This window comes from Neoarius graeffei, chromosome 18 (assembly GCF_027579695.1).
Source record: "Neoarius graeffei isolate fNeoGra1 chromosome 18, fNeoGra1.pri, whole genome shotgun sequence".
Classification (NCBI taxonomy): domain Eukaryota; kingdom Metazoa; phylum Chordata; class Actinopteri; order Siluriformes; family Ariidae; genus Neoarius; species Neoarius graeffei.
The window spans coordinates 47,558,529-47,580,454 of record NC_083586.1 but is presented as its reverse complement, the minus strand read 5'-3'; the positions used below and the strand labels follow the sequence as shown (position 1 = coordinate 47,580,454).

Here is a 21,926-nt window from a genome sequence, read left to right as displayed (position 1 = left end):
TCTTTGGAGGGAGTTGAAAGTCCGTGTTGCCCAGCGACAGCCCCAAAACATCACTGCTCTAGAGGAGATCTGCATGGAGGAATGGGCCAAAATACCAGCAACAGTGTGTGAAAACCTTGTGAAGACTTACAGAAAACGTTTGACCTCTGTCATTGCCAACAAAGGGTATATAACAAAGTATTGAGATGAACTTTTGTTATTGACCAAATACTTATTTTCCACCATAATTTGCAAATAAATTCTTTAAAAATCAGACAATGTGATTTCCTGGATTCTTTCCCCCCATTCTGTCTCTCATAGTTGAAGTGTACCTATGATGAAAATTACAGGCCTCTCTCATCTTTTTAAGTGGGAGAACTTGCACAATTGGTGACTGACTGAATACTTTTTTTGCCCCACTGTATATACAGGATAACTCATTTAAAAGTAAGAAGTGCTGCTTTGTTTACTGTTCATGCTGTGAGCAGCTATGTTGCTTTTTTTTTTCGTTTCCGGTTGAGAGTACGTCGTGCGCATTCTGGCTGCCGCTTCTAACCAGAGCTTTTTTAAATTTTATTTTTATTTTCTTTCTTTTTCAATTTTCATTTTATTTATTTATTTTTTGTGTGTGTGTTTGTGTAGTTTGATGTTTGTTTGAGTGTTTTGTCCGCCGGTTGTGGTGTAGCTCCGGACCCAGTTTTGGGCGTTGGTTCCCTCCAGGCCTTGGTTTGCCGTGGGTGATGCCTGCGCTCCCAGCTGTGGACTGCAGTGAGCTCGCTGCTCATTTTACATCGTGGTTGTCCAGCACTTTAACGCTTGGCGTGATGTTCCGAGCGATGTTGCTCGGTGGCATCGCGGCGGCTGTGCAGGCGGTCTGGGACACACCAGCGCTCTGCGTGGCGGAGCTTCTCTGCTCGCTTTGTGGATCCACAGCGTGGTGTTCGAGCGATGTGGCTGACGGCGGCTGTGCTGGAGATGTGGGACTCGTTTTCATGCGCCTTTTGGTGGGACTGTGGCTGCTACACCACTGGAATTACATCTTGACCCCTACTTGGTGGACTTTTTACTTTTTTTATTATTATTTATTTATTTATTGTTATTTTTTTTCTTTGTCTATAATTGTAAAGCGTCCTTGGGTTTCTTGAAAGGCGCTATATAAATTTAACTTGTTTATTATTATTATTATTATTATTATTATTATTATTATTCGACGTCACTTGCTGAACTCGGAGCTGAGGAGACCTGTCAGAGATGACGAGTTATGATCATTACTCGAATGCAGCATGAGTGTGGTGGAACCCAGTGAAATTGGCTTGAAGTCTGCAAATTAGTGTAATATTTTATGTTTTGAGTCTCGGTAGTGTACCAACGATTTTTTTTTCTCCATGTTGAGTGGAAATGCTGATATTCTTGGAGGTTTTATCTTTTTTCAACTTTCACTTTTGCTATGCCATAACTGTGTATTAGAGGCTGACATTTTCTCAGGTGTTCTATGGGTCATGGGATTCCTGTGGGATTCCTGCAGAATGGGAATCAGTTCATCATGTGCCTGGGACGGAACAGGAAGAAAGTCAGTGGGAGTGGGTGGAATGGGAATCATAATAACAATAGGTCTGTTTTTAGATATAAATATGTGTTTCTAATATGAATAAATTATGTTTTTCTTTATTTTGAACGCTGGGATGGGATGGGACAGGACGGGACGGGAGTCATCCTTTCAGGATTGTGAGTGGAGAGGAATTTTTATCCCCCGCTGGCTGAAAGGCCCGGAGGAGGATTATGTCTTGGCGATGTCCATCCGTCCCTCCCTCCTTCCTGGGAAGGGTGCTCAGCTTCTGAAATCAACTCCTCTCACAGTTTTTGGAGGAATTTCACTAAACTTGGCAGAAGGCATTGTTATATGTCGGTTGTACGTATATTGTTATTTTGTTCAATTCAGTTGCATTTTACCAGAGTTACAGCCCTTGATTAACAACCTTGTACTTTCACAATTTCATGAAGGTGTGCTCGCCTTCTGACATCAACTCCTCTCACAATTTTTGGATGAATTTCTCGAAGCTTGGCAAAAGGCCTCGTTATATGATGGTAATACGCATATTGCGATTTAATTTCGTTTGTGAAAATTTTCCCAGAGTTTTGACCCTTGATTAAGTAACTTGTACTCTGGCAATTTCATCAAGGTGTGCTTGCTTTCTGAAATCAACTTCTCTCACTATTTTTATCCCCCGCTGGCTGAAAGGCCCAAGGGGGGGGGGATCATGTCGTGGCAATGTCCGTCCCTTCATCCATCTGTCCCTCCGTCCCTCCCGGGAAGGGTACTCGCCTTCTGAAATCAGCTTCTCTCACAATTTTTGGAGTAATTTCACGAAATTTGACCGGATTCGGTAATACGCATATCGCAATTTCATTCAATTCAGTCGCAGTTTACCAGAGTTATGGCGTAGTTGCCAGCGGGTGACATTATGCTCTCAGAGCACTCTTGTTGTTTATTCTGTCATGGGATTGGGATGAGACAGGAGTATGTTTGTTGGAGTGGGAAAGGACAGGAGTGAAAATCCACTCCCATATCACCCTCTACTATGTTTAAAAAGCCTTAATGGCTGCATACCAATTTAATTATTAGCCTCAGTCATAATCTAGCTTATACGTTCAAATTGCAGTTGAATGCACCATGTGGTCTGAGGCAAATGTTCTGGTTTTGTTTTTTTTTCAGGGACCTGCTGTTTAACCCGATCTACTCGAGGCTGGTGGAGAACTCTGTAGCTAAAGGCGTCTTCTTGGAGAGTCTCGAGCCATACATTCTGAGCGAGCGGATTGGCTGCCTGACAGCACCAGTCATGAGGGACCTCCTCAGTTACTTCCAGGAAAACGGGATGATGGAGAGTGTGGAGGGCTGCCTGGTGCACATGGACATCACCAACCTGGATATACAGCAGGTGGGTCTGGCCTCAGGGTTCCTGACTGACTGTGTTTGGGTGTGTGAAGAGATAAACTGAATAAATACCTCCCTCCTCCCCATCCATCTACTTTTGTTTGTACCAACATAATTGTGTAATCAGCACCTGGGCCTCCTTTGCCATCTTAACACTCCCACATCTGAAACAGTTCACCTAGCTGCAGGGGCATGATGGCAACAAGGCCCACCTGCATTCGGGTTTCAGTGTAGACCTGTAAACGCTGCCTTACACCTACAGAAGCCAGTCGAATTGGGTAAAAATATTAACGTTTTGATTGTAGTGTTGTTTTTTGGGTGAGTCCTAAATGAATCGCTTTTTTGTTTAATCATGGAATAATTGAAGATCCAGACCCTGTTTCAGCTCGTTTTTATATGTAGAGATGCTTTTATATCAAATTTAAGGTGTATGTTTAATTGGTTCAGGTCTCTTGATTTTGGCACAGGTATTATTATTATTAGTAGTAGTAGTAGTAAAGCTAGACTGCCGTTCAGATTTTTCAAGTTTAGGTCATAAAAAGAATTTTCCCGACAGCCAATTTTTTTGTTTAATGGACCAAAAGCTACTGAATTTGAATCACAGACTTTCAATTTTATTCATTTTTAAAAAAATAGAACAATTAATGAATTAAAGCCACATGGCCCTAAATTCTCAGCTATTTTTTCCTGCTTCACCATGACGCAATACAAGATACTACGTCATGCATGACGTGGTGGGCTTTCCCTGTTCGCGCAAGGCGTTGTGGGATACAAATTTGAAACCGGAGAGAAAAGTGGAGGACGCGAGCGTGCGAATGAAATGTGAAAGACCGACTACAGTAACTGAAAGAAAGCGAGGAGAAAAGGCGTTATGTTATATACGAAGGAAAGGAAACGCAGGAAATATCAAACTAATAAATATCGGCGCTCAGCGAGCACCTCGGTGTGATCAGCTGTTCGTTTAGCGACAGAATGATGAAACTGTCAGTGCACGCTCAAAGGTCAACCTGCGCATGCGCACACGCACGGACTTCCTCTGTCTGCTTGACTGCGCGAAGCGAGCGAGTTCATGCACATTATTTGCTCGGGAATCCCTTCAAATTAAATAACTTCCCAGCCACAGAATGGCCTGGTTGTTTAGATATTATAGAAATAAACATACAGTGCCTTGCAGAAGTATTCATACCCCTTGAACTTTTTCACATTTTTCCACTTTACAACCACGAACTTAAACGTTTTTATTGAGATTTTATGTGATAGACCAACACAGAGTAGCACATAATTGTGAAGTGAAACGAAAATGATAAATGGTCTTCAAAATTTTAAACAAATAAAAATCTGAAAAATGTGGTGTGCATTAGTATTCAGCCCCCCTGCGTCAATACTTTGTCGAGCCACCTTTTGCTGCAATTACAGCTGCAAGTCTTTTGTGGTATGTCTCTACCAGCTTTGCACATCTAGACACTGAAATTTTTGCCCATTCTTCTTTGCAAAATAGCTCAAGCTCAGCCAGATTGGATGGAGAGCGTCTGTGAACAGCAATTTTCAAGTCTTGCCACAGATGCTCAATGGGATTTAGGTCTGGACTTTGACTGGGCCATTCTAACACATGAATATTCTTTGATCTAAACCATTCCATTGTAGCTCTGGCTGTATGTTTAGGGTCATTGTCTTGCTGGAAGGTGAATCTCCTTCCCAGTCTCAAGTCTTTTGCAGCCTCCAACAGGTTTTCTTCCAGGATTGCCCTGTATTTAGCTCCATCCATCTTCCCATCAACTCTGACCAGCTTCCCTGTCCCTGCTGAAGAAAAGCATCCCCATAGCATGATGCTGCCACCACCATGTTTCACAGTGGGGATGGTGTGTGCAGGGTGATGAGCAGTGTTAGTTTTCCGCCACACATAGCGCTTTGCATTTAGGCCAAAAAGTTCAACTTTGCTCTCATCTGACCAAAGCACCTTCTTCCACATGTTTGCTGTGTCCCCTACATGGCTTCTTATGCCTGTCTTTCAACAAAGGCTTTCTTCTTGGCACTCTTCCAAAAAGGCCAGATTTGTGGAGTGTACGACTTATAGTTGTCCTGTGCACAGATTCTCCCACCTGAGCTGTGGATTTCTGCAGCTCCTCCAGAGTGATCATGGGCCTCTTGGCTGCTTCTCTGACCAGTGCTCTCCTTGCTCGCTCTGTCAGTTTAGGTGGACGGCCATGTCTTGGTAGGTTTGCAGTTGTGCCGTACTTTTTCCATTTTTGAATGATGGATTGAACAGTGCTTCTTGAGATGTTCAGAGCTTGGGATATTTTTTTATAACCTAACCCTGCTTTAAACTTCTCCAGAACTTTATCCCTGACCTGTCTGGTGAGTTCTTTGGTCTTCATGATGCTGTTTGTTCTTCAGTGTTCTCTAACAAACCACTGAGGCCTTCACAGAACAAGTGTATTTATGCTGAGAGTAAATTACACACAGTAGGACTCTATTAACTAATTAGATGACTTCTGAAGGCAATTGATTGCACTGGATCGTATTTAGAGGTATCAGAGTACAGGGGGCTGAATACTAATGCACACCACATTTTTTTAGATTTTTATTTGTTTAAAATTTTGAAGACCATTTACTGTATCATTTATGTTTCACTTCACAATTATGTGCTACTCTGTGTTGGTCTATCACATAAAATCTCAAGAAAAAACTTTTAAGTTCGTGGTTGTAAGGTGGAAAAATGTGAAAAAGTTCAAGGGGTATGAATACTTTTGCAAGGCACTGTACATCACAATGACTAAATTTCAAAGGGAACTAAATTTCATTGATTTTATGAAATCAGGAGGCCGTCTAGCTTTAGCAGTTATTCCACGAAATCGAGTCGGACATGAGCTGATAGCCGATGAGGCGTGTAACGCTGAGTCGACTATAAGCCATGTACGATGGGATTGAGTAGAATAATTGTTTTATTCGATCCACAGTCACTGGATTTTGAGAAACGGAACATTTTTTATTTTTTTGCAAATTCAATAAATAAAAACTTTATCCAAAATGTCCGACAAAATAATTTCCGCTTAGGTGGACTTCTTAAAAACCTATCAAAGGCTGCACGAATTGACTTTTTAGTGGGTTTTTTTTTTTTGTAGAAAGTGCCGTCTTGCTGTCATGCCAGGGTATAGAATAGCTTTAGACATTTATTTAATTCGTCCTTGGACATTTCAGTTCCGTAATTTTCAAGCTTGTTTGAGATTTTGAACCAGTCAAAAAAAGTTCAACAAATTTTAATGCTTAAAGATGAAGAAAGTAAACAAACCGGCGAAATGACAGGAGCAATTTGTGAAAAATGCGATGATAATAATTCTTGAAAAATAAAAAAAAGAGATGTTCTTACTATCAAATACTTTCATTCCATATTTTGTTGCTTTTTTTTGTTTGGTTTTTTTGGGTTTTTGTTTTTCGAGTAGAGTTTTTTTGTTCTCAGTTGGTTCAGTAACATGCGTCGCCATTTTGTTTTGAGCTGATAGCCTAGTAGTAGAGTAGCCAATCAGAGCATCCGATTGCTCATATCCAGTGAATGTGGATAGAATAATCTACATTACACCTCTAATACTATAGATACAATGATACATTCCAGTCATAATTTGATCCGATTCATGATTGTGGCGTCACAATTTTGATTCGATTCTCAGAATGTTTTGAACAATATCTGCATGAAAAAATAATTGACTGAAAAGACTCGTTTATTTCTGAACTTTAAACAGTGCAAAATAGTGTGCATATTTGTCTGCATAAAACTAAATACATTTTTAAAAATGGCTATGAGCAGAGGTTTAATATTGTAAACAAAATGTACGTACTACGGATTCACCATAAATAAATACTTTCTTCCAAAATTCTTGATTGGATTAAAAAAAAAAAGTCTAAGCAAAGTGTCTGACCTGGGGACTTTGGAAAATGATCGACTAAAACATGAGCTCTGTAGCAAAAGTAGAGCTCCAAAGTCGGCTAAAATGACCGTCTTCCCATGGCCTCTGTTGTTTGAAAGCTACTGAGGAGCTCTTTTTAACCATTATAACATGGCCATGTAATCATATAATGTATAACGTGTGCTTCTCGCTGCAATCCGGAACTAGCAGGCTATTGGTCTTTACAGGCGCAGATCTCACAGGCTTTCCATGAAAGAACGTGATCATGTGACCACTGTATTCTCTATATATTTTAATTCTATGGGATGCGCAGTTTGGGAACCCTGGTGTTCTAACAGTGCAACTGCATCACACATTTTCATGATGGTCAGCACACTTTTACATCACGATGCATCATGTCACAAAGTATCATTCATCCCGATATAGTATGAGTATAGTATTAAAAACTAGACATGCTTGTTTTCTTCTTCAGTGTTCGGAAATCCATATCCATATCCCAAGTTCTATATTCAGAGTTTCACGCTTCAAGTTCCACGTCAGAAGCCTCGCGTCCTGAGTTTTGCAGTTCCAAGTTTCACCTTTAAAATTTAAATCAGAATTTTCCCGTCCCACCCTCACTTTTTTTCCCCTTAAACCTTGTTTACCTCGATGTCTAAAATTCCACGTTCTGAATTTCGTATTCGGAGTTCCTGCTTTGAAGTCTGAGTTTTGTGTCCCATGTTCTACTTCCCTGCTAATGCATTTGTTCTGCATCCCGAGATCTCATTTCCATCTTTTCCCATTCTGCACTCATATCATCTCCTGCTGCCCTTTCCTGTTTAAGTGCCAACATGTTTATCGTATTGTGTGCGTGTAGGTGGTGCAGATGTGTTGGGATAACCAGCTCTATGATGCCATGATGTACGTGTTCAACAGTGGCATGAACGACTACATCAGCCCCATGGAGGTAACACACACTCCTCAATAAGCATCAGGTTTAAATGGCTGCGTTTTTTTTAAGCGATTTTAATTAACTGTTGTTGCACAAATTGGCTACTTGAAGGACACAGTGTAACTGATTATCACATGTGACAGATCACAGAATCCAGGGACACATGTCTGCCCGGGGGCATTTTGAGTTATTGACAGATTCAGAAAGTACAGTTTCTAAGCTTTCCAATGATGCCTTCCATGTGGAGATCTGACAATATTTGAAGAATGTGTGGCCTTTTGAAAGTGTATACTTCTTAAAACAGAAAAGGGAGAAAATCGCCCTCAAAGTTTTCCATCTCAGCTACTCTGGGTGTAGGGCGGGCACATAATGGTGCTCATTTGCATGACATTAAGGAAAGCCCTACCCCCTACTAGCTAGCACGATGCTACTTTCATGTAAACAAAGATCACCACGTCAATTTTCCTTCCATGCAAAGTATGCCCAACACAATTATGAAGTACAAAAATAAGTCCTAAAGTATACTTTAACGTTTTGTGGCTGAAAAATTACTCACACCGTAAGAAAGAAAGATAGCACGATGATAACAACTAACACAACACTAGTTTCATGTAAAGCCTCGGTCACAACCGGCTGTATATGCTCCTACGGCTGGTCTACATGCAAAAAACGCAAGAAACACACGGAGAGCGTGCATGAAACGCACGAGAGCGCGCGTGTGACGTGCTGATTTTCGAGCCGCAGACCGGCCGCAGAGATTCTTTGTCATGTCAAACAAACTCTACGGGTGCTTACGTTTTTTTCAGGTTGCAAGACAAACTTACGGCCAACGCGCGTCTTTCTCCGTGAACAAAAAAAAACGCAGCGATTTGGGGAAACGCCAAAAATCACACGGCCAAAAAATCGTACGTCTGGTTGTGACCTAGGCTTAACCAAACCACAACACTCTCCGTTACATGCAAAAATAACCACACAGCCTTAGATTAATAAACTTACCCCATCAGAAAGAGAAATGGCGCCTTGCACACACCAATGCCTCCGATGGAATGTAATCCTAGAACGGTCCGTGTATCATCCGATCATTCAAGTATTCCATTCAATCTGGAAAACGAGGTTGCGTTTTTTTTGCGAGAAATGGTTATCTCCACTGTAAATACCGTGTGTCTGTTTGCTTCCTGGTGTTTCTGCGCTCTGTTTAGTAACTCATTCCATAGTGAAATTACATGCCTGTATGCAGTTAAGTAGCCATGCGCTCAGCCCGTATCATACAGCTGATTCGCGGGAAAAAAAAAAACAAAAGACTTAAATCATCATGTGAATGGCCCATATGGTAATTTACCCACACCCCCCAGCAGGCTACAGTCCTGACAAAAACGAGACAATTTGCAACAAAAAATGTATGCTTTTCCAACAAAACAATCTATTATCTGAAATACTGATTGCATTCTTCAAGATCTCAACTTGCACATGATGGAAAAAAACAAAAATCACAAATTCCGAAAAAAAATGCTTCTTTTGCGATTACCTCGGATTCGTTTCGGCCGACATGTGTCCCTGGATTCGGTGAGGGGTCACATATGTGCATTCAACACTGGTTTATTAGTGAAGCTTGAACACACTGCTGTTAGCAAAAGTTATCATCATGTTCAACTACAAATAACCATAAAAACCATGACATCTACTGTCTTTAACTTAGCTACAGATACCTCTTCGCTGATTGGCTGGCTTGACACCAAAGTGAGTGATTAGCGCCCCCTGGCGTCTCGTAGTATGCTTGTTAGCATTATGTTCATGAATGTAGTTTATCTCGGTAAGATTGAAAGGATCTTGTGGCTTTCTGCAATAGTGATATTGTGGGATGCTATAATTGGTCGAATTTATTGGGTGAACATTGAGAGAGGGTGGGGGGGAGAGAAAGAAAGACAGAGAAGCAGGGAGAGGGAACGAGAGTGTCAAATTCCCTCTCATGCCAGAAACTGGTCTTCCCAGGCAGTCTCCTGTCCCAGTACTAACCAGCTTTTTAAGGCGTATGGGTGCGGTGCCAATCTCCGTTTCGATAGCCCTCGGCCTCTCGCCTATACAGCTAGGGTTACAGTGAAGGGCTAGTTCTCTGGTAACCGTGAGAGTTTGACTTCCCCACTCGCATCTGTATTGCAGCGTGCCTTGCCAGATGGTAGCAGGTACCATTTGGTATGACCCGACCACGAGTAGAACTCGCGATCTCCCGGTCGAGAGGCGGACACGCTAACCACTAGGCCAACTCACTGTCAAAGAGAGAGAGATTTAAACTTGTAAGTGGTGTAAATTAGACTATGTGACATGATGTTAGATTATGTGACTAGACATGGCTGATGTTGGGCAACTTTTGTTTTAAAACAAGTTGGAAAATTTCCTCAGGTTTGGAAGAGAAGAAACCGAGCGCTGATAGATTTGCTTGGAAAATTTGTGCGTGTGCAAGTGGGTCTGTGGTGAAGTATTGAAAGCACTATTAGCTCAAGAGGAAGATGAAAGCGCTGCAGTTGGCGAGACCCTCTGAAGCGCCAGATGAAAGAGAATTGATATTGGAGAATAATTTGTATCCGTAGACACACCTGCCTGCAACATGTCTTGAATTTGATTTGGTCTTCCGTGTGTGTGAATGCCATGACAATGTTAGGCTTTCAATGATTTCTTTGAACGGTTCTTTTTCTGGGGAAGAATGATTTTACATGATACATCTTTAATATAAAAAACAAAACAAGAATTTGGTCTACATGTTTTAATTTATTTGGGGCTTTTTGAAATCAGCACAGGGTCAGTATTGTACATATAGGGTCAAAATTTGCATACACCCACTTAAATTCTTAATTCAGTGGTGCTGAAAGCACCAAATTGTCTTTCAACTTCCTGTTAGTAATCATTACTGACTACAGCTGGCATCTTCTCTGTGTCAGCATAAAAAGGGTTTGTTTAATAGCACTCATTGGATTGACCAACGCACAGAACAGTGGGAAAGGCCAAGGAGCTCAGTGCAGATCTGAGAAAGAGGATCATAGATTTGCACACCTCAGGAATGTCTCTCGGAGCCATTTGTACACAACTCAAGATCATCAGTTCAAAAAGTTGTATGCAAGTACAAGTTATTGGGAGGTGTAACCACTTTGCCAAGCCACTTTGCTGGAAGAAGATCCAAACCATCCCCTTCAGTTGAGAAGAAATTGGATCAGATAGACAGGAACCACTAAGAAACAGGCCTGCCATGAACTGGAAGCTGCTGGGACACTGTCTACAGTCAAGCAAGTTTTCCATCACTATGGACTTGGAGGCTGCCGTACAAGAAAGAAGCCCCTGCTGCAAAATTGACACCTTGAAGGTTGACTAAAGTTTGCAGCTGACCACATGGACAAAGAAAAAGCCTTCTGAAAAGTTTTATGGTCAGATGAAGCAAAGCTTGAGTTGTTTGGCCACAATGACCAGTGGTACAGAGGAACACTGTATCAGCTGTTAAGCATGGTGGTGGTGGTAGCATCCTGCCCTGGAGCTGTTTTGCTGTCAGTGGAACAAGTGAATTGAATAATAAAGAAGAAGGACTACCTCAGAATTCTTCAGCATAACCTCAAACCATCAGAAACTTGGACACTGTTGGGTGTCCCAACAGCACAGTGACCTCAAATACACCCAAGCTGGTTGTGGAACGAATAAAGTAGGTTAACATTAAGGCTAAAACAAGTCCTGACCTAAAATATATATATACAGAGTGTATATATAAAGTATATACACAGCTCTCACCTGTGGCTCCTAGTAGCTGTAGCATGTGCAGCGGCCACACCCTAGTAAACCGCTTCGGCAGGCAGGCTAAACCAGCTGAGGTTAGCTGTCGGGCCTCAAGCCTTCAGCGAGCTTTAAGGAATGCCCTTCCCAAGCATGCGAAGTCTGGACTTGCACTGACGGGGCGGAGGTGACCAACAGTAGGTCCAACGGCCAAGAAGGTGAACCAGCAGGCCTTGCAGAAGGCTCAGGGCATGGCGGGGCACAGAAGGAGCCGTGGCTATCTGCTGCATCCATCCCTATCACCAGCCGTCTTGCTCTGTCTTGTCACTGGAGTATGATAGGAATGGACGAGAGAGTAAGACTGACTCCTTGCAACTCTACCTCACTTGAATCAAATTCATGCGCATCTCATGACATCACCCTTTTCACTTTTGGCCTCATCAACATAGACAAGCACATAACAAACAGTAAACGAGGGAGATGTCAGTGGTCCTCATGGAAACACGATGAGAGAGAGATAAAGTATATATACATAAGGTTGTGCTTTGGGACACTTTTTTGTGTGAAATTAATGTTTCTTTCCCTCACTTCATGTTTTCAGAAACTCTTTCAGGTGATTGGTCCTCCTCTACGAGAAGGCAAACCTCTCACAGGTAGGTCGGTTTCCCACAATTCTCTGTGCTTCATGGCTCTGATAATAAACGGTTGTTTACTAATACCAAAAATATGAATCCCAGAGAGAACTCTTCTGTAACAGTCTGAGATCTTCTACCTGCTTGCTTTTAGCTTTAGTGCTAACAGTTTTCAGCTTCACGAGCCATGCGACATTGAAATGAGCTCAGATGTTTGAGCCAGCACGAGGTGACTTATCAGTAAATTAGTGGCAGCAGTCTAATTTGTCTTCAGCTAAATTTTGCTAGCTAGCAATAACCCATACAGCTTGATAGCAGATTGTTGCGCTAATTTACTGAGGAGTTTCCTACTGCTAGCTCGGAAACATCTGAGGTAAATTAGTTCATGGCTATGCTAATTAACAGTTGTTTACAAATACCAATAAAACAAACCCTGAGAAAACACTCCTGTAGCAGTCTGGGTTGTGGTATGTGCTTGCTTTTTGGTTTAATGCTAACGCTTTTCAGCTTCACGAGTCATTTAACATGTAGCTAGTTTACAGATGTTTGTGAGCCAGCAATAGGAAAATCCTGAGTAGATGCATAGCTGTAATATATCATCTCATTATCTGTAGCCGCTTTATCCTGTTCTACAGGGTCGCAGGCAAGCTGGAGCCTATCCCAGCTGACTACGGGTGAAAGGCGGGGTACACCCTGGACAAGTCGCCAGGTCATCACAGGGCTGACACATAGACACAGACAACCATTCACACTCACATTCACACCTACGGTCAATTTAGAGTCACCAGTTAACCTAACCTGCATGTCTTTGGACTGTGGGGGAAACCGGAGGAAACCCACGCGGACACGGGGAGAACATGCAAACTCCGCACAGAAAGGCCTTCGCCGGCCACGGGGCTCGAACCTGGACCTTCTTGCTGTGAGGCGACAGCGCTAACCACTACACCACCGTGCCGCCATATATATATATATATATATATATATATATATATATATATATAAAAAAAAATAAAATGTATGTATGTTATTTACCAGCTGGGAGGTCCGTATCATGAAATACCATGACTGAGGTCTTAAAAGTACTGAGCGAGGCTCTCTGGGCCGAGGTCAGTATTCAAGGCCAAGGTCACGGTATTTCACCATACGGACCGACCTTAAGCTGGTAAATAATATATAAATTTTTTTCTTTACCAAATTCTAACAGAAAACGAGAGCGCCCGAAAGGGAAAACGAGCGGCCATTTTGAATCCTCATTCACGGCTGTAATGCAAATGGCTTCCTCCTCGGTATACAATTGCACTTCCATGGCAGGAAAAAACTACATTTTGCCGCCTATGTAGTCCCCTATTTATACAAAATTGAGTCATTCAGGATTCAGCCATGTTTTTGCTCGGCGTTAGCAACAGTTAGAGGTTTTTAGCTTTCTCCTGAAATGTTTTATTTTATTTCTTCGTCCTCAGGGTAGTAAAACTCGCTTTCACTGTGAACACTGTCGTTATCGCTATCCACGCTGTAAAATTAATGCTATTCTCCTGAGAAATGCTGGCAAAAATTTATAAGATTTTTGATAATCTTATAATAAATCTTATTTAAAAAAAAGATAAATGTTGACAAAAAATGCTACTATGTTTGTTGTTGTTGTGAACGAGTGAGTCGCCAGAGGTCTGTAACTGGGGTCCGTATCGTAGGATACGGACCCGCTCGCCAGCCAATCAGAGTGCAGGATTTGATGGAAACCAGACCGCGAAAAAAATAAAATATAATATATAATGTAATAAGGGCGGCACGGTGGTGTAGTGGTTAGCGCTGTCGCCTCACAGCAAGAAGGTCCGGGTTCGAGCCCCGTGGCCGGCAAGGGCCTTTCTGTGCGGAGTTTGCATGTTCTCCCCGTGTCCGCGTGGGTTTCCTCCGGGTGCTCCGGTTTCCCCCACAGTCCAAAGACATGCAGGTTAGGTTAACTGGTGGCTCTAAATTGACCGTAGGTGTGAATGTGAGTGTGAATGGTTGTCTGTGTCTATGTGTCAGCCCTGTGATGACCTGGCGACTTGTCCAGGGTGTACCCCGCCTTTCACCCGTAGTCAGCTGGGATAGGCTCCAGCTCGCCTGCGACCCTGTAGAACAGGATAAAGCGGCTAGAGATGATATGAGATGAGATAATACGCTATTAAGTTGTGTTCAGCTAACTAGAATTAAGTTAGGGTTGTTGCTAGCAAGCTAACCTCGTTAAAATGGAGCCTCCTTTTGTTGAAAGTCAAAACAAACTTGCACATTAGGTGCTGCTTGTAACAAACTAGTTTAAATGTTTTACAAATGAAAACATTACTCTTTTACTCCTTTCATTTAGAATTAGATTTTAACACACTGTTTACTTGAAATAAAAAAAAAGTCACCACTGCTAAAAAGTAATGAGTAATTGTTTGCTAAAGCTAGCTAGCTTTGCTTTAGCTTGTCATTAAATAACCTGGCTCGTGTTACAATAAGGAGCTTTAAGTGCAATATGTTAGCTAACAATAAAAAGCTAACAAGCTTATAGTGCCAGAAAGTAAGGTATTAAATAACTAGCTAGCCCAAGGTGGACAAAATACCCAACTTCATTACTTAAGTTGTCCGGTCAAATTTTTATTTAAAGTACCGAAGTACTTGCTTAAAAGTACATTTTCTGTCAATGCATTGTTGTATTATTGCCACAACGCTTCCAGTACCAAATGCCTCTGAAGCAGCCGACTGGATTTACAAAATGAACGCACGCTGTGCATCATGGTGGTTTAACGTTAAGCTAGCTAGTCAGTGAAGCTCCACCTGACATGCTAGCAAACTCTTTTCAAACTCAAAATCATATTGGGTAGCTAACGCTACTAGAAAAGAAAGATTTCTACATTCTGTGTATTTGGCAAGATTATGCTAAAACATATTTCTGAAAGGACTTCAGATAAGTTAACGTTATTCATGTTAGCGTAACTCCGTTTTTACATGCTAACTAACAGTGTCCAAGTTAACTAGCTATGTGTTAACTTTAGCCGTGGACAAGGCGATGGCAACTTGGCGGGCAAATCCATAGAAAGTCATTTGACTAACCAGACTGCATAGCTATTGCAACGTTATCGCTAGCTCTAAAAGCACAGACAACTTCATTGCAAGCTTTCTCTTGGAATAACACGTTTATATCCCTCAATATGCTTCCGCAGGTTGGACGGCGAGTTTTTGTAGGCTGTGATGTGGTTCATTTTAGTCAAATCAAAGCAAACATTTAAAATGAAACGAATCTTTAATCCGTATAGAAAACTGAAACGTGGGTTCTCGGTATAGCCGTGTGTGCGTTCATTCCCCAGAAGAACCGCCTCCTTCCATTCTGCCATCAACTGATCGTGTTAAATAACGCTGCTGAGAAATCACTGATCTTGATTTTATAGTCTATGGACGTAACGTGACCCTAGTGATTACTGATCGGCTGTCTCAGTGTCACCTGCGAAAAAACCATCACGTTTTAGAAAGGAAAAGAAAAAAAGCATCCACTTTCTGAGCTGCTTCATAGTAACGAGTAACGAGGACCTTGATAGAAATGTAGTGCAGTGAAATGTACGATATTTGTTTTTCAAATGTAGTGAAGTCATAAGTTTCCAAAAAAATAATACTCATGTAAAGTACAGATACTCAAAAAGTATACTTAAGTACAGTACTCAAGTAAATGCACTTCGTTACTGTCCACCTCTGTAGCTAGCTAGCTAAAAATAGCCAAATAGTGAGTTAGCTTGCTAGTTAGCGTCTGTGACTTTATAAATGGAAAATTATGAAATAAAGGGATTAATCTCCATAACCCAGCTAGCTAGCTTAAGGCCATAACTGTAAAAGTCACCACAGCTGGTATTTTATCAGTTCTTTAACTTGTGTTTGTTCATTTTGGACCAGAGTTTGGACTCAAGAACATAAATCACACACTGAGACATGTACTGTTTTGTATACATTTGTTTGTCTGTAGTTTTATTTGTGCACATTTCTGTTTACAGATGAGCAGGTGGTCATGGGAAATAAGCTACTTGTCTACATTAGGTGAGCATGTGCAGGCGCACGCATGCGCGTGCACACACACACACACACACACACACACACACACACACAAAATTATGTCATGTTATGTTTATTCTGGTTGTCTCTGTCTTTCAGTTGTTGTCTAGCAGGACGAGCCTATCCTTTAGGGGACATTCCAGAAGACCTTGTGCCACAAGTTAAAAATCAGGTGTGTGTGTGTGTGTGAGAAGCCTAGGTCACAACCAGATGTACGATTTTTTGGCTGTGTAATTTTTGGCGTTTCCCAAATCGCTGCGTTTTTTTTTTTTTTTGTTCATGGAGAAAGCGTTAAAGCGTTGGCCGTAAGTTTGTTTTGCAACCTGAAAAAAACGTAAGCGCCCGTAGAGTTTGTTTGACATGACAAAGAACCTCTGCGGCCGGTCTACGACTCGAAAATCAGCACGTCACAAGCGCGCCCTCCGTGCGTTTCACGCACGCCCTCCGTGCGTTTTTTGCACGTAGACCAGCCGTAAGAGCACGTACGGCCGGTTGTGACCGAGGCTTGAGAGAGAGAGAGAGAGATGGAGAGAGATAAGGTCATTTGTATGATAGCTTGGGTCACTTGGTTAAAACGAGCCTCGACAGAAGGATAACACACAGAACAGCATCCAAAATACACAAGTAAGGAATAAAACAAGACCGGGCATGCAGTTACAGGAAAATAATCAACGATGGAGTGGTATGATTTCTGTTAACATACTAAAGTTGATTCACCTTCACCTGTCCTCCTCGTGGCACATAGGGCCTTCCCAGAGCTCCTCCACCTCTCCTTGTTGGCCGCCATGACCCGCACCTCGTCCCATGTAAAAACTCTCTCATGAGGTGGTTCCATGGCGTCCCCTTTAAATGGCAAATTTGTTCTGCTTCTGGTTTCTGTAATAAGGCGTTTTTACAGGAGCGGGTTATCAGCCCTCAGCCCAACCCCCAACCTGGAGGACCAGTGGATCAGTCTTCGTCGGGCCCCTACCCTTTGACCTGTCCGGCTTGGGTGACTCTACCGGGAGTACATGACTCCCGCCGGCATAGCTCTTGGAGTCACTGGGACACACAAACCACCCCACCACGATAAGGTGGTGATCCTATGGGGTAGACTGAAGTTGATTATTTTCCTATAACAGCATGTCCCAATGTGTGTTATTCCTCTTGTACCAAAACAGCTTGCCAACAATTAGGATTTAAAATTTGTTCACGATTGGCCCGTCATTGACCCTTTATAGTTACACTTAATATTATGGAGTGTTTAGAATTAGCCCCTGTTATCACTTCTGTCGCAGCAACTATCCATATATTGCAAAAGTCTGAGGCCCTGTCCACACGGCAACGGATTCAGGTGAATCTGATAAAATTGTTTATCGTTTCGGCCTGGCGTCCACACGGCACCGGCGTTTTGGGTGCCCCAAAACGCAATCTTTTGAGAACGGGTTCCAGAGTGGAAAAAATCTGGCAACGGCGCCGTTGCGAAGTCGTCTGGATGAGTAGAACGGATTTGTTTACGATGACGTCACAACCACATGACTGTCAGTGCTTCACGCCGGGTAGAAGTGTAACGAACTCGATGCGAGTTGTCAACAAATCCTATAACTTGGTTCATGAAACGCGCTTACAAAATATTTTCACTGTGAATATTTATTGTGTAATGGTGCAAAGTGAGAGAAAGAGTGAGAGAATAGCCCTTAGGGCAGAGTCTTTAGTCCAAACACTGCGGAAGCAGTACCAAACCGCGCACCGCCCGTGCGCTTTCGAAAAACAAAAACAATCCCGCCAGCAAACATAGGAAATAAAAGGAGCGATCTCACCTCTTCAGATGTTGGTTTAAGTCCGACAATACATTCCTTAAAAAGGGCGTAGAAGAACAAAGTGATCCATCAACTTGTAGCATTCAATTTATTCCGGACCATTAAAGAATTCTGGAGGATCTCAGAATGTTGGCATACCGGCTTCCATCTACCCCCATTCATTCCTCTCTCTCTCCATCTACCCCCATTCATTTCTCTCTCTCTCTCTCTCTCTCTCTCTCTCTCTCCATCTACCCCCATTCATTCCTCTTTCCGCGTCTTTCGTTTTACGCTACTGATTAATAATCAAAACTTCATGTGGCTGATGCTACAGAAGAAGGGGTTTATGCGCATGCGTCTACTTCTTCTATTGTTCTGGTGTTTCTGATGGGACCGTCTTACAGCGCACCTAGTGGTGTGGCAAGTGTATTGCATCGTTTTCAGCAAGCGTTGCGTTGCCATATGTACCTGATATTTTACTGATCCGTTGCCTATGTGGACGCGATATTTAAAAAAAAAAAAATCTCGTTACCGTTGTCGTGTGGATGTAGCCTTAGGCACATGTAAAGAAGTGCTGTAGACCAAAAATGGCTGAAAAATAATGAAATGAAATGTTTCAACATTAAAGAAAATACGATAAACAGTAATCAGTAAACCATAATATTAGGTCTGAGACGACCCTTTGCTTTAAAAAAAAAAAAAAAGTCGTCTCCGGTACAATGAGTGCAGTTTGATAAGGAAATGAGCTGTAGGTTTTACTGAGCATCTTGCAGAACCAGCCACAGTTCTTCTGGACACTTTGACCGTCACGCTCGCTTCTTCATTTTGCACCAAAACCCAGCAGCCTTCACTGTGTTTTCTTTTTTCATCTGAAAAGTGCTCTCTTATGGAATATGCTGCTCAGATACAAACTTTTTTTTCTGTAACATTTAATTTTGTGCTGGGGGGGGGGAAACAAAAACAAACGTTTGGAACTCTAAAATGTTTAGGAATGTTTTGACTCACTGTAGAAGTCATAAAATAGAAATCTATAGCAAAGTTTGTATAAAAAAAAAATAGGGTGCCTAAGACTGTGTGTGTGTGTGTGTGTGTGTGTGTATGAATGTTATGAAATGCTGACACGAGAGACTCCTGTACGTTTCATAAACGTATCCTAACAAACCTTCACCATCTCAACAGTTCTGTTTTATTTGTGAAATAACAGTTTTTTTTTTAATCTCTTTCTTATTAGACATTTTTTAGATTAAGTGTTACATCTGGCACACAACTCCCTGTGAAAGAGCTGTTACTATAGAAACAATAACATATTAGAACACGTTTATGCATGAATCTAAATATAAACCTGTGATTCATGTTCCATCCAGATCTGTTGTCAGAGCTGGACAATTAATCAGTGCCAAATGAGCAATCGGATGATGTAGATGTAGGGGTTGTCCTTTGCTCAGGTGAAGATCCATGTGGGTGATAAAACCGTATCTGTGTGTGTTAGTTTATATTTACGATTCTCAATCAGAGAGTCTCCGATCCAGTCAGTGACCTTAAGATTATGTCTGTAAACCGTCACACTACAGGATTATTTGGGCAGGTAATTGCTTCCAAATATCCTCGAATCAGGAACGCCCCCGCAATTATCGGAAGGGGCAAATTGCACCCTAAATTGACCTGATTATCCAGCCTTGGTTTTCTCTCTGCTGTTAGTCCTGTACGGGACCCAGGAATCCTGCTGTGCTGAATGTTGCCACATTCAGTGTGTCGCAGGAGACCAGATATATATGTATGTATGTGTGTGTGTTCTGTTTAATATATAATTTTGTCAAAGACACGGGAGGTCATGTTGAAAGCCAGACTCACAGTCCGAGCCAGCTTTGATCTTAGTTGTACCCCAGATCTGTCTCTCACACACACACACACACACACACACACACACACACACACACGCACACACGTTTGTCTCACTATCCTTGTGAGGACCTTCCACTGGCATCATTATTAATGCAGTTAATTAATGCTGTAACTGCAACCTAAACCGAACCCAAACCTTAATCTCAGCAATGAAAAGGAAAATATTTTGCTCTTTTTTTTTTTATTTTTGTTAAAAAAACCCCAACAATAATACTAATTTCCTTCTGGGGACCGTCCAGATGTCCCCACAAGGTCAAAATTGTCAGATTTTACTTTCCTTGCCAGGGACATTTGGTCCTCAGTGGTATATAAAAACATGTGCGTGCACACACACGCACTTACGCTTGACTGTCCTCATAATCTATAGTAGCTACATCAGAGATGTGCCTCATTAGTAGCCTTTGTGTCTGTTTGAATAGCAGATAATGGGTTATGCTGTGAATACACACACACACACACACACACACACACACACACACACACACACACACACACACACACGTACAACTGCTTCACCAGGGGCCTCATTTATAAGACCTGGATAGAATAATCCTAATTGTGTATGTATCATTATCATCCAAATATATAATATATATATACACGCACACAATTGCAATCAGAAATATTCAACCCCCCAAAGATTTTAAGGATTTATCAATTAAAGTTTTTTTTCAAAGAGCAAGATTCTGCTTTGGATGACTTCTTTATGAGTTGAGTGATACATAAAATCAACACAGAAAACCCATGAAGTAGTATTTGTGTGTAACAGTATATTTTGTTAAGATAGCTATGTCACAGGGGCGGCACGGTGGTGTAGTGGTTAGCGCTGTCGCCTCACAGCAAGAAGGTCCGGGTTCGAGCCCCGTGGCTGGCGAGGGCCTTTCTGTGCGGAGTTTGCATGTTCTCCCCGTGTCCGCGTGGGTTTCCTCCGGGTGCTCCGGTTTCCCCCACAGTCCAAAGACATGCAGGTTAGGTTAACTGGTGACTCTAAATTGACCGTAGGTGTGAATGTGAGTGTGAATGGTTGTCTGTGTCTATGTGTCAGCCCTGTGATGACCTGGCGACTTGTCCAGGGTGTACCCCGCCTTTCGCCCGTAGTCAGCTGGGATAGGCTCCAGCTTGCCTGCGACCCTGTAGAACAGGATAAAGCGGCTACAGATAATGAGATGAGCTATGTCACAATCATTCAACCCCGATATAATATTGTCGTTTTTAAAGCTTTCTGACAGTTTTTATGGCCTAAAGTGGAGTTGAAACATAATTAAGCCTTTGGGAACTCTATAATGATCCTAAATTTGCTTCTGCTGTGATGCATCTACAAACCCCACCCATGAACGTGTATTCAAGGTCAGTTGCAATCATGGGAAAGATAAAGGAGCTTCCACAAAAGCTGAGAGAGGAGATTATTTCATCACACCTAAAGGACCTTGGGTATAAGAAGATTTCCAAAAAATGTAAGAGACACCATTGGGAGCATTATAGGGAAGTTTAAAACTTGTGGAACAGCTGCAAACCTGCCTGGCTGTAGAAGAAAGCCCAAAATTTCATCAAGGGCCCTTAGCCACTTAGTCAGTCAGGACAACTACATAGAAAAACCCCCATGTGAGTGTAAGACACATACAGAATGACATGATGAAGGCTGGTACAAGTGCTTCAGTGGCAACTATAAGACGTGCACTGAATAAACAAGGATTTCATGGCCGGACTCCAAGACGCACTCCACTCTTGACCACAAGGAACATCAAAAGTCGACTAGAATACGCCAGGAGGAATTTGGATAAGACTACAGAGTTTTGGGAGACAGTTCTATGAACTGATTAAACCAAACTGGAACTGTTTGGGTGTATGTCTGGCGTGCGAAAGGCCAGGCTTATGGCCAGAAGAATACCATCCTCACAGTCAAGCATGGAGGTGGGTCATTGATGATGTGGGGCTGTTTTTCTGTGTCAGGAACGGGCAATCTTGATCATGTACCTGGCACCACGGATTCCCAGAAATACCAGGCCATTTTAAAGAGGAACGCGATGCCTTCTTTTGACAAATTAAACCTTGGTGATC

At 42.2% G+C, this 21,926-nt stretch overlaps 1 protein-coding gene across 1 annotated transcript in view; it reads left to right on the top strand.

Moving 5' to 3' along the window:
* vps8 (VPS8 subunit of CORVET complex) overlaps positions 1 to 21,926 on the top strand; it is a 414,958-nt gene that overhangs the window by 148,212 nt on the left and 244,820 nt on the right. Inside the window, exons 21-25 of the mRNA XM_060898945.1 lie at positions 2,693 to 2,915; positions 7,670 to 7,759; positions 12,096 to 12,147; positions 16,131 to 16,173; positions 16,288 to 16,360. Coding sequence (XP_060754928.1) covers positions 2,693 to 2,915; positions 7,670 to 7,759; positions 12,096 to 12,147; positions 16,131 to 16,173; positions 16,288 to 16,360 — 481 coding nt within the window. The remainder of the gene's footprint in view (positions 1 to 2,692; positions 2,916 to 7,669; positions 7,760 to 12,095; positions 12,148 to 16,130; positions 16,174 to 16,287; positions 16,361 to 21,926) is intronic.